Below are 12,729 nucleotides of genomic sequence, written 5' to 3'. Positions count from 1 at the left end.
TGTCAGGTTTCTCTTCAAAGCCTTCTTTAAATAAGCAAGCAAAAAATTAAGATAACTATAGGAATTCGTCTTGAAGACTTATCTTTATCTAGATTGGCCTTCATGCTTTAATTGAATAAGCAGATACCAAGGGAATGTTATGTGCGTTCCTCTCTTGTGAACCAAGCAGGGTGCAAGGAAGAGTCTCTTTTAAGAGATGCACGTCTTTCACCCATTTTTCCTTCAATGTATTTGCTTCCCAAGTACAATAAAAAATATCCCACTGCGGTCTTGTAGCTTGTCAGTGTGTGCGAATTACCTTTAGAGGGCACCATTTTGTTGGCACTGAAGTTTTCCAGACTTCTCGGAGCTTCATTAGCGAAAGTGAGGGATGAAAGCCTCTGCGCCTAACGTCAGGGAAAAAAAAAAAAAAGATTTACGGTAGGACAATAGAATTTGCATTTGTTCACTCGACAGAACTGGTGTTGAATGAAGTCTACTTATGAGAGGAAATCTGTTACTGTAAGTAAAAATAAAAAAACTTGGGACGTGCCCCTCCATACTGCTGTTGACCAAGAAGTTTGGTTTATCTACCTTGGAAGATGCCTTTTTCAATACTTAATGTTAAACAGGTTATTGTTAAGAATAATTAGTATAAACTATTCTTTAGTTTGATCACAGGAAAAAGAAAAATCTTCTGAGTTGATAATAAAACAAATGCTTATATTGTGAAACATTACTTATCACTGTGTAATCTCATCAAGAAGAATTGATCTTGTGGTATTTTCCAAAATTACTAATTTAGCTTTAAGTTACTCGAGCAGTGGGGCTTCCACCATTTTCTATGAAAGAGGAGCCTGTTACACAATCATTCATCTGCAACTATCTCAGCATTCAGTAAGAGAGAATGTGCTCAGCCTGAGCGAGCCCACCAACTTTGGAAAACAGAGAGCATAGTTCACGTGGAGATATGTAAGAAGCATGAACCCCCCTGCAGACGGTGTCCACACCGTAAACACTGTTGAGATTTGTGGAGCAGGTCCTACACAAATCATTTGTTTCTGAGACATTATTACTAAAGTGTATGAACATTGCAGCAGGAATGACACCTATCTGAGCACCTTAACAGTGGTGAAGGCAACAGGGGGCCGAATGTCTTGATCATTCTACAGTCCCGCAATAACAAGGCTTCTGAGCTGTACCATCCCAGCTCCAGAATTATGGTGACTCTCAGGACCACAGTATAACAACTTCACAGTTCCTGTAATTTCTTCATGCATTGCATTTTCTGTAGGGAATAATTACAAGTACGTACCACAGGTTCAATCTGATATTTATACTTAAATGTTTCACTTGTTCACAAATCAAATCCCTTGCCTTAATGCACAAACGAGTACCCAATTCAAAAATTGATGGATGCTATCAGTTGAATCTAGAATGGGGGGAGAATGTTTACAGAGCTTAGTATTTACATACTGTATTATTTACATTTCAAAACAAAATATTGTTTACTATTTTGTATTTCCAATAACATACATATTCAGTTTCGTGATCTTAATTTTTGAACTTTTTTCAGCTGGAATGTTCCACATTTACCGAGCTGTGCTGCAAAAGCTGGAAACTGCAGTTCAGGACCAAAGCACTTTGTCAGCTCGAGGGCCCTTTCGGAGTAATTCTTAAAGCTCTACAGTATAATGGGTAAACCAAAATGACAGACGTGAGGCCACGGGTGCATTCACTGTGCCTTTCCTGGAGCAATGGAGCAGTTCGACTCTTTATGTAAGACTGCAGCGTGCCGCCAGTCCCTTGTATCGGGCAGCATCTGAAGCGAGCACTTCATGTGACCCTTAGCCATCCCAAACAGACCAATATTAAGTGAGACATAAAATGTACGCATGACGTAACCATTTCTCCTGACAGCTGCCCAGGACAAGTATTTCCTACTGACTGCTGCAGTAACAGACATTTAATTTTAACTTGCCACTAAAATAAAGCATTCTGTGGGTAGAAGGAAGCATATGGGTGGGAACTGAGAATGGAGGTTATTCATGTCTCAACATGAATGTGGCAGAAAGATCAGCAATATTTTTTTGAGTTTGATTTACGTGGCCAACTTAGTCTGACAGCATCTGTTGAAAAGTGCCCCGAGACCCATTTCATGCCTGCTTTTACTAATAGAGACAAAAGGAAAACTGCAAATGTCATGAAATGCTTTTTAATTATGCCTTTGCTGCCCAGTAAAACACTTGATTTTAGAAGTGTCCTAAAAACAGTAGTGTAATTTTCATTTACTTAGAAATGCACTGACCTGGCATTCTGACTTGGTCTGAAGGACAGAGCCACAAGAGTAGAAAATGCAGTTTCAGCATTTAAAAACATGAGAGAAGCAGACAACTGTCAGTTTTGCCACATCAGGCATTATAGCCGAAACCCCTTGTGTGCCGTACAGAAACTTAATGCTGTGCGGGATTGTAGCATGTTTTGATGTACTGAATTTGCCTGATAACAAGTCTGAGTCATCGGGTTTTCCTCTGGCCTACCTGCATCCGCGTGGGCTTTGCGGGGTTGCCAGGGCTGGCAGAATTTCCTCAGGGCAGGAAGGAATCTCTGGTGGTCCTGCTGCCTGTCTTGTCTCTTCTCCGAAATCCCACTGGCTTCTTATTGACCTAAATGGCGGCAGATTTTCTCATTAAATTACACTCTGGGATTCTAGTTTAAGTCATAAAGAGGTGGCGCTTGGATGTGGCTAAGTCTACAGAGGAATGTGTAGTCCTTGTTTGATATGAATATAATTTATTTTGAAGCATTCTGGATGCTGCGGTCTATCTTTGTTTCCCCTGGAACATATAAACTGACTGAGACAAACCCAAAAATTAAGAGGATTGCTCCTGGTTTGGGAATGGGAGGTAGGGATTCCCAGAGCAGTGTCCCCAGACCCCAAAACCACAGCCTGCAGCTTTCACCTGGTGTTGAATGAGCTGGTGGACGTCTTTTTCCATGCGCTGCGCACCCTCAGATTGCGCTTCATGGAACTGCCTCTTCCTGGGAAGAGCATGCTGTGTGATAATTGTTGCCAGGAAAGATGTGAGACTGCTTATTTGAAAACTTACACTGAAATGATACTCTGGCTATGCCGTACACTGTATTTCTACAAATGGGAGGACATGCAGTTTTTAACCATGCTCACACAAGGTGAGGTGGTTCAGGGCAGATGTCAGGTGAAGGACCTGCCAAGGGATAAGAAAGACTGGATTTTTTTTTTTTACCTCAGTAGTTTGCAGCTGCCAATATCTTAACTTCTGAGGTGTGTCCTTTCTTAGCTGACTGCTCGCCCTAGCCAGCCGAGTTAAAAATTGCTCACAAATCAAACATTTGTTAAAATATTAGAAGCCATTTTGACACATTTATTTGAAAAAGGAGCAGACTGTTGAGTGAGGAGGGCAGAAATCAGTCAAGATCTCCCTATTCTTTTTATGATCATGGTGGTTATCTGTGCATTAGGTACTTGAACTTCTTTGTCATACACTGGCAGAATGAGGACAGACCACCTAAGGAAGCCTGGATGGCATAAATAACGATATTGTAATGTGTTTTGAGTCCCTGGCGTGACATGCTAAAGCAAAGCAAACCGTTTTGTTCCTGTACCCTGCAGGCTTGCTCCACAGGAGGCAGTTTGGGGTAGAAGAAGGGTGAATACTGGCAGGCCGCACTATTGCTCAGGCACTTCTCATGATTCCCCTGCAACATTTGGTAGGTAACCAGGGGGATTTTGCTGCCAGGACTACCTGAAGGTTGTTGGAGGTTTTATGTTCTGCCCGTGCCCCAGAAAGGATTGTCTGTTGGCATCTGGGACACCGCGGCCTGGTGCAGGGGTTTACCCCAGGACGGTGGTTGGCAGGAGGCCGTGCCCCGCTCGCTGTTCCCTTTGGATCACCCTGGGCTGAGGGAAGTGCTTCTAGGGAGCCCTGTGGTGCCCCTGGGGCAGAGGCCGCTGGAGAGCGGGTGTCCCGGGATGGATGCCTGACGAGATGGGGGGTTTTGGAGGGAGGGGTGGGGCGCCCGACTCAAGGGAAGACGAGGGTGTCTGAGGGGAGAGGTCACAGGGTCTTGAGGGGGGCATCCGGGGACATCCGAGGGGTAAGAGCTGTGTCCGGGGCCAGGCGACCGCCGGCCGTGAGGGGAGGTCCGCCGAGGGGCGGCGCGGCCCGCGGGGACTGCCGGGGGCGATGGCGGCCGGGCGGGCCGCGGGTGGTGGCGGCGGCGGGAGGCGGCGGCGGGAGGCGGCGGGCCGTGTCCCCGCCCCGCGGCGCTCTCCCCGCACACGCCCGCCCTGCGCCGCCGCTGCTGCCATTGGGAGCCGAGCAGCGCCGAGCCCAGCCGAGCCGCGCCGAGCCGAGCCCCAGGCAGCCGCCGGTCCCGCTCCGCCGCCATCGCCATGAGCTTCTTGTTGTGAGTAATCGCGGAGGGGTCACGGCGGCGTGGGGGGAGGAGGTCGCTACCCCTGCCCCGGCCGTCTCTCCCGCCTGAGAAGGAAGAAGGCTCCCTTCCTCCTCCTCTGCCCCGTCCCGCCCCGCCGGGCAGGGCAGCCCGCCGCCCTGAGGGAGCAGGGTGGCCGCTCCCCGCCGGCATGGCGTCCCCTTCCGCACCTCTCCTCTTCTCTCCGTCCCGCTCCGCCAGCGGAGCGGCGCCCTGCCCGCTCTCTTCCTTTGTGCCCCGGTCCCCCGGGGGGCCGCGGTAACGGCTCTAGCGACCGCCCCCCCCCCCCCCTCTTTAGCCGCGGGAGCGGGGAGTAAACGGCTGCTCGGGGCCGGCCGCCGCGCCGCGAGGGCGTTTGGAGGGCGGCGGTTCGCCCTGGGGGGGGGGGGTTCGACCTGCCTTCCCGGCCCAAGGGGCACGAATTTAAACAGAAGCCACGCGGGGCGAATGAATCCACGCGAGGCTTTTAACGGGGGCTCGAGGGAGACTTTCCCGGTGGGTGCTGTGAGAGGGGTATCGAGCGAGAGCAGCCTTCGGGGGGAAAATACTGATCTCGTGGAGTTTCCCTTTCTTTTTATTTTTATGTTTTTTTTATTCATAACGAGGCCGGTATGAGCAGAAGTTTCTGCCCGCGGCGTTATCTGCGGTAGAGAAGTTAAAACTGGATCGCGTTGACGCAGCTTTGGTGAGCAGCAGCGTTTAAAAGTTAATTCCAGGTTCAGGTAATGGTTGCGCAGCTGACTGGCGGGGATCTGGTGCGAGCGAGGGATCGCTGGCAGGATGCACGCTGCTAATGAGAAGGCAATTGTTTACTGCGGCATAAAAAAGCTCCCTAAGGAATTGGTGGCAATTTAGGTGTGTGCAAAACCTTACATTTTGCAATTTTGCTTCGTTGACAACTACTGAATGAACTTTGGTCCCTCCCCTTGGGAACAAAGACGCGGTACTTCTGACAATTAACATAAACCGGTTCAGTGACCTATTAATTAAAGTGAAGATGTGCTCTAGGGAAAGAAGGGAAATTCAAGCAGCTGAAAAAGGTACCCTTGCAGAGCAAAGCTCCATTAAGGCCTTTGCCCTGCTGACTGTTCTGCACGTTCAGTTACGTGCACGTTCGGAGTTACGTGCGAGCGGTTAGTGGGACCGTTGCCATAATATCTGACAGTTGTTAAAGGCTTATATTGATAACCAACAGATGTATATGTAGCTTGCTTTCAGAGAAGATACTTTATCTTGGGAACTGGAGTGTTCTAATAAGTTGTGTTCTCATGGAGACAAATAACACGGACGCTGGCTTCCTTCTAAATCTCTCCATTGCGTTTATCTTTTAACTTTGCCATACCAAAGGCCTTGTGCTGCCTTACCCCAAGAGAGATTTTGAAAGACACCTATCAGCTGCAGGGTGGAAGCTGCAAAGGGAGATGAGTACAGATGACTGTCTGTGGATTCAGGCACGGTGCTACTAATGAGAAGCCCAGCTGTCCCCCTCCTTCATAATTCTCAGCTGCTGCAGTGAAGAAGGAGGGACAGGGTTTCGAGGACTCTGGTGTCCTGGGAGTCTGGTTTGCAAATTAGAAAGCCTCCCTCTCCGTGGCATTTGGTAATGGAAAAGCATGAAACCCCTCCACCCTCTGCCACTAGCAATAATGAGATGCTTGTTTCTTTTTCCAGACCCTTCTGAAACCTAGGAAAGCAAACCTTTACCCCCACCTCCATTGTTTCAAGTGGTCTTGCTGGATGAAATACAGAAATGGGAACTGAAGTTCTTGCATGGCAAACCTAGAAATGTTGGCAAAGCTGTCTCAGCTGTTGTTGGCAGAGTGTTATAGATGGCACCTAATTTGCTCATCTGTGGTCTAGAAATGGGTTTTTAAAAAGTAATTTTAAAATATACCTGATAGGCCTCAGGGAGACCAGGGAAACTTTATGTTACTGACAAGTAGTTAGGTTTTTGTGTTTGTTTTTTTTTTTTTTTTTTTTTAAGTATCCAGAAAGTTAGCATTACCTTTTGTCAAACTTGAATTTCATGTTAACTTCATAGAGTTATTCAAAGACAGTGGCTGGGTATCTTTACAGTTCTACAGATTTAGTAGTACAAACTTGTATTGTACTTTGAGCTGTAAACCCCACACACTTTCTTGGTGTTTTTACATAGCTTTTTGTAGTACTTTTCCACCCCTTTTTTCATCTAGAGTTTCCTTGGTATGGAGGTAGCAAGGTTATTTGTTTGTTTGTGCTCTTTTCTCTGCGTCAGTGATACTGTTGTCTTTTTGTGAACTGTCTCACAATTTTGAACTCGGAATAAAGATGCGGCAGCTGAAGACAGTCCTTGTGCACTTAGACTAGAAACATTTTCTAACTTGCAGTGAACCGGTCACGCAGGTTTATTGCCGGTAACTTGGCTGTAGTTTGTCAGTTTGACACTCTAGTAGGTATGGAAAGCTGTGTTCTGATTGCAGACTTGCTGCTTGTCAAATAACAGGGCGATTGTGCTTGGATAACACAGGGTGCTTGGGGCCCCCCTCACGGGCCCGTTGCACAGTCCTTGTCCACTGACAGATCCATTGCTATTCTTCGCTGTTGCTAGGGCCAGTGACATATAAAGCTACGTGGTGGGGGGGGAAAAAAATCAAGGGAAACCATTGTCTTCTCTCGTTATGGGTAACATTATAAAAAGACTGTCTTGTGAGACAAGTCACTGAATTAATACAACTCAGTTTTGACAGCAATTGTTATTTTCAGCGCCACTATTTTCTCTTTGTGATCTGTTTCTTCCTTTCTGAAAAGACTTTATAAACCTCTTCAATGGTTGAACAGGTTATCCTGAATCTTTAAAAAAATTTAAAGATGGGAATTGGACTAGAAAATATCTTCAATTCCAAAAAAATTCAGCTCGATAAGTTCTCTCTAAAAGGAAATTACAGCATAGTTGCAGGTACTTCAGCTTACATCTCCAAGGAAAAAAATTAAAGATAGTTCTGGTAGGCGTGCCATATGGTAACATGCTTGTGTTATCCTACGCTGGCAAAACTTACATAAAAAAGAAGCTAGATGAAAACCATTTATTTTTAAAAGGAAAAGACTCACTTTTATTATTGAAGTTGTGAAATTGGCTTTTCTTAAAAAAAAGCCATCTATGTATCAGTAAATCCCTCTCAGAAAATTCCAGTGTCTAGTTTTTTTAAAATGAGATTCATGTAAGTAGTGGTAACTGATAAGACTTAGAAAGATGAAGAGCTGATGGAAACAGCAAGTAAGGGTGAGGATGAGGAGCTGTTTTTTGGGGTACACACGTTTATGAATTGATGCAAAATTAGCTTGTAAACAAAGGTGGGGGAAAGATGTGCTCTTCCTTCTCTGTCTTGTTATACAGAACGGTGGAGCCTAGCAGTTGCTTCTGATGATGCACGTGGGTTAATTTTTTTTTTAAATTTTATTAAAATTGTAGTTTGTGTGTCTGTGTATGTGCAGAAGGTGCAGTGGGACATTACTTCTGTTTTTCCTTACATCGCTTGCAGAGTAATACCAAAATCAGAGCTGGTGTGTTTGTTTCCAGATTGACAAGCATTGTGGCCTTTCTGGTTTCCCTGTCTGCTCCTGCTCTTGAAGAACGTCATGGCTATTTTGTTGTTTCCTCTTCCTCAGCTTTCTTAGATGCTGAGTTGCTGCCACTTAGCAATTGAAAGCTGTTTCTAAAGTGGGCAGTGTTTTTCAGCTTACTCTAGCTAGAGAGCAACTGAGTGCTTCGTGAGTGCTCCTTCTGTAGTTAAAAGTCGGAGAGGTGGTATTTATCTCCACTTTATCAAGGACTCCCACAGAAGACTGGTAGGCACTTTAAACTGGAATTTCAGTCATTGAAAATCAACGTGTAGGCATTTACAAACTGTTAGAAATGGGAAATATATGCTTGTCAAACATTCAGATGTTTTTCTCCCTGTATTTTAATGTACTAGCTTTCTTCAGTTTTGGCTTGATTAGCGTAATACATCTGTGCAGGCTGTGTTCCCGGAGCAGAGATCAGGGTAGGTGCTCTTGACACATGAATGTGTTACCTTACTGCAAAATGTATTGTTTAACCACTACCATTAGTGATGCATTTGGTTTCTTTTTTTTTGGAAGAATACTCAGAATGAAAAGTCTCTGGAGTTTCCCTATGAGTAAATCAGAGAAAGAACTGCAAAGTTATTGGCAACTTTTTACAGGATTTTTTTTTTAAGTCTTGGTAACACTTATTTTGTGTTTTGAGGAAAGCAAAAGGATTCCTTAGAGCTTACATGGAATCAGGTCTGACAATGAACTTCACAGAAAGTAAAGCTTTTTTTTTCTCCTCTTTTTTTTTTTCTTTTAGCTGCTTTATAGCTTTCATCGGTAGTGTTAGGTTAATGGTTGGATTCAATGATCTTGAGGGTCTTTTGCAACCTAAATGGTTCTGTGATTCATTGAATTATTGGCTGTAGAAATACATGCTTTTACCTGAAGTTTGTGTTCAACATTGAAGCATGTCACTTCATTTGTAGTGTTAACTGTGTTTCATTCCTCTTTGGAAATGCTTGCTGTCAAAAGATTTGCCCCTTGGCTGGCAGCTGGTCTCAATTTCAAGGAAGGGAGCACCAAGGAACAGAAAGCTTCCAGAAACCATGGCAATGAAAAACTTACAGAGGTGTTCATGTTGCCCCTTGTGCTGCCTGTGGTACAATTCATTTTACAATTCTCTAACTCTCTTGAAAAAGGCCTTTTAAAGTCACTTGTCACTCTCTTTCCCTCCTGATTTCTCTTCCCCAAAGACCCCAAACCAGTTTGTTAGGGTGCTGTTTGCTGATAGTGCTCACTGAGGCACTTCTCATCCTTCTAATGAGCTGGTTAAAGCAGCTAAACCAGCAGAAAACTATTAATTCCTTTTTGGTGGGATTAGTTTTTTGTTAATTTAGTTACTTGATGTCATTGTGTAGTGACATGAGGAATGATGTCGGAATAATGGAAGCAGCAGGAGTGTCTGGACATGGCAAAAGACAGGGAGGAGGCTTCTTCCTTTTTGCTGTGCAAACTGGCAATCAAGTAAGCTTAGCTGTGTTGCCAGCCCTGTCCTTCAAACTTCATTTGGCTTTGTGTGTGTGTTACTCCCTGTAGTAGTTGAGTAGTTGAGGTAGTTGAGTTTTTGCCATTCTGCTGTTGGGTGACTTTGTTCTTTCTTGATGAGTTTGATGAAATAAATATCTGCTTGTTGTGATAAGCGAGCATACACTTTCAAAAAGTAGCTGATCAAATTTGTGTACTGTGAAAAGGAAGTGAGTTGTAGCCAGCAGTGCATGAGTGCTGCTGCCTTTTCGGTGAGGTTGGAGGTAGGGGTCTGCAAAGCTGAGTTTAGACTGCCGCCTGGCTTTTAGGTCAGGAAAAAAATGAGCCTGCTTCAGAGTGACAGGGCTGTGCGGGCCAGTTCAGGCTGTGATATGTCTGATCTTGGGATTGCATTTGGGGAAAAAAAAAAAAAAAATTTCGTTGCTAATATTATGTTTTGAGGAACATGTAATTGATTAAGTGAGCGATTGGCACTTTTAAATGTTCTTAGATGCTTCCTTCTCAGTATGGAAGCTTGGTTTGGAATGGAAAAAAAAATGAAGAAAGGCATTGTTCAGTGTGAAAGCTGTGTTAACTATATTGCAGTGATGTCTGGTCTTAATTGCTTCCTAATTGTTTGCTTTTATGCCACAATTGTTTTTCCTTGTTTGTCCTTCTCTCTTTGTGTTTGCAATGTAAGCGAACCTATGCAATTAGTTATTTACATTTCTCAGCCGACAATAGTGGTGGAACAAGGATCATTTTCAGGGGAGGATTTGTGCACGTGTAGAGTGGCTTGGTTTTTAGTCTTGAGAAGGTGCCAAAAGCTTTTGATAATTTTCTGTCAAGTCTTTGGATTTAGGACCTCTTCATGGCAACAGACAGCCGTGGTAAGGACAGCCCAGGGGTCACAGTTACATCTTGAGCTTGGGTGTTCTGAGAGATACATAGTCTTTTAATCTTGTTTGGAAAAGGATACAATATTAGAAGCATTTGTCCACTGAGGGGTGACTTCAGATTTGCAAGTATGGTAAGACCTTTTCGTGCCCATGGCTGACAGAATGAAGCTGCTTGTTTTTCTTAGAGAAGTAAATAGCTGCATTTAATTATGCTACTTCTAAGTCTTCCATAGTAAGCAGTGAGAAAGATATTGTTGCCAAAGCTATCAATAAGCCTTTGACCCACAAATCAACCTAAACCACAGGATATGCTTTGTGATGCTTTTAGCATTTGTAAACTAAGAGTTGAGCTACAATGAACTTGCTGTTTGGGTTTTGTCCTTTTTTTTTTTTTTTTAAGTACACGGAGAGATCGCGGGATATATATTCAAATGCTGTAAAATCTGTCTTCAGCTATAACTGAATATAAGTTAATTGCTTTTCACAGACTTGAAAAAAATTTAAATTTTTTTCTAACCTGTAAATTTCATGATGTGGGATTATCAGGATTCACTGCTTTGCTTTGTCATCTGTGTGTGTTGCCTTTTTGAACATGGCATTTGCTTCTGTTTCACTTCCATAGCACTTCTGTAGCACTAGTGTAATCTTGTCTGTCAGTATTGTAACTTCACCTCCTGCGTGATACGTGAACGTTACTGAAGGGAGGTTGTGATGGACATATTTGTATGGGTGTGAAGGACCATGCTGTGCCATAGGAAAGTCAACATGAGTGAATGATGCTGAAAGCGTTTGGGAGGGGAAACTGGAAAAGTCCTTTTTGGACTCTCTACGACACAACTAAGGGCAAAAAAATTATTTTTCTTTAAGTTTTCAGGGGACTCTCTTCCAGAGGAAGACATCTGTTGCATTTATGTCTTTTGGAAGGAAATAGACTGAATTTTAAAATTGAGCAGGGTGCTATAAATTTCCCTCTAGAGATATGGTACATTCTGACTAGGTTATCTAAAACCATGTGTGTGCAACTTTTCTGGATCAGTTGAAAGCAGATCATAATGAAGTAACCGCAAAGTTCATTTTCTAATTTTTCAAATAATTTCCCAGAGACAGTGTGGCAGTTAGTCTGCAGGTGTATCTGTTAGATGCCTTCTCAGGGCACTGCTGCCTGGGTCAATATTTTGGGGAAGGGATTTGAAAGAAGGGAGCAAGAGCTGGGGATTGGTTGTCTAGAGAGGCAGCTTAAATTGGTTCTTTGGTAAGAAGTTTGAAATTACTTCTTACTTCTTAGTTAGCTTAGTAGGTGTATGCCTTCCAGGACCCGATATCCAGTTTTGTGCACTGTGGTAAAAAAGCGTTGTGCATTAAACATGTTCTGTTTAATTCAAGTCTTTGCTTCCCATTTTGAATATGTAGCCTGAGTCAGTAAATTCATGAGACAGTAAATTTACTGAGATAGTAAATTCATGCATGTGAGATAATAATTTTGTATTAATAAAAAGGCAGTTCCCACTGTGAATTCATGAAGATAACAGTAACTTTTTCATTGCAAATACATTTTGAAACTTTTAAAAGCAGTACTTGGAATTAAATTCATTCACTCTTCTGCATTTTCTGCATTTTCAGGAGAAGGCTAAGGATAAGGTACAGCTTTTTGGTCCATTTAGGCCTCGCAGTTCAAAACATTCACTTTGGTCACTCTAACTTACAAATGTAAATGGTCTTTCTTCCTTTGTTCTGTCTTTTCCCATTCATCTTGAAATCCAACTGTGGCCTTAGCTTCTTGTCCCAACTTTCCTTCTGTTTTGTTTTTTGTTGGTTTTTTTTTTTTTTTTGTGAAAACACTTCTGTCTTGTTCACCCTCTCTTCTCTTCCCTCTCCAGTGGACAGCTGTTCCTTGGCAGGGATCCGTTCCTTTTGTCATTCTTACATACCTCCTGTGATCCTACCCGTATTTCAGCTGAATTTTATTTGCAGTTTGCTGCTTTTTCACATACGCGGGTTTTTTTGGTTGTCTGTGGTTGCACTTCATCTTTAAACTTGGTAGTTTACCTCCAGAGTTAATTGCTTGTGTCCTAGAGATACAAGCACTTCTGACATACAAAATCTTAATCCCTTCCTTAGTGAAGAAGAACATCTTGCAGAGAAGAACTCGTAATTCCTGGATTTGTTGTCTTTATCACAAGTCTAATTTTTTTTTTTTATGACAAAGAGAATAAATGAGCTTAAGTCAGCTTTGGTAAATTCCTCTTTTGCTAAAAATTAAGACACCTTGTTTTTGATACAGAAATAATTTCAACTCAAATAATTATTGAGTGGGTTTGCT

At 43.3% G+C, this 12,729-nt stretch overlaps 1 protein-coding gene across 2 annotated transcripts in view; it reads left to right on the top strand.

Annotated features, from left to right (window-relative positions):
* The first annotated feature begins 4,287 nt into the window (after positions 1–4,287).
* Positions 4,288–12,729, top strand: part of MOB1B (MOB kinase activator 1B) — a 43,708-nt gene continuing 35,266 nt past the window's right edge. The window contains exons 1-2 of one of the 2 annotated variants that reach the window (XM_074867037.1): positions 4,328–4,428; positions 5,061–5,140. Coding sequence is in view for 1 of the 2 variants with exons in the window: in XM_074867036.1 (XP_074723137.1) it covers positions 4,415–4,428 (14 nt within the window). In the remaining variant the exon portion in view is untranslated. Of the gene's footprint in view, positions 4,429–5,060; positions 5,141–12,729 lie in introns of both variants that reach the window. The other variant, XM_074867036.1, reaches the window with a different exon arrangement.

This window comes from Strix uralensis, chromosome 4, assembly GCF_047716275.1.
Source record: "Strix uralensis isolate ZFMK-TIS-50842 chromosome 4, bStrUra1, whole genome shotgun sequence".
NCBI classification, from domain to species: Eukaryota; Metazoa; Chordata; class Aves; order Strigiformes; family Strigidae; genus Strix; species Strix uralensis.
The sequence above is the reverse complement of the archived record's forward strand: the minus strand, read 5'-3'. Positions and strand labels throughout refer to the sequence as shown.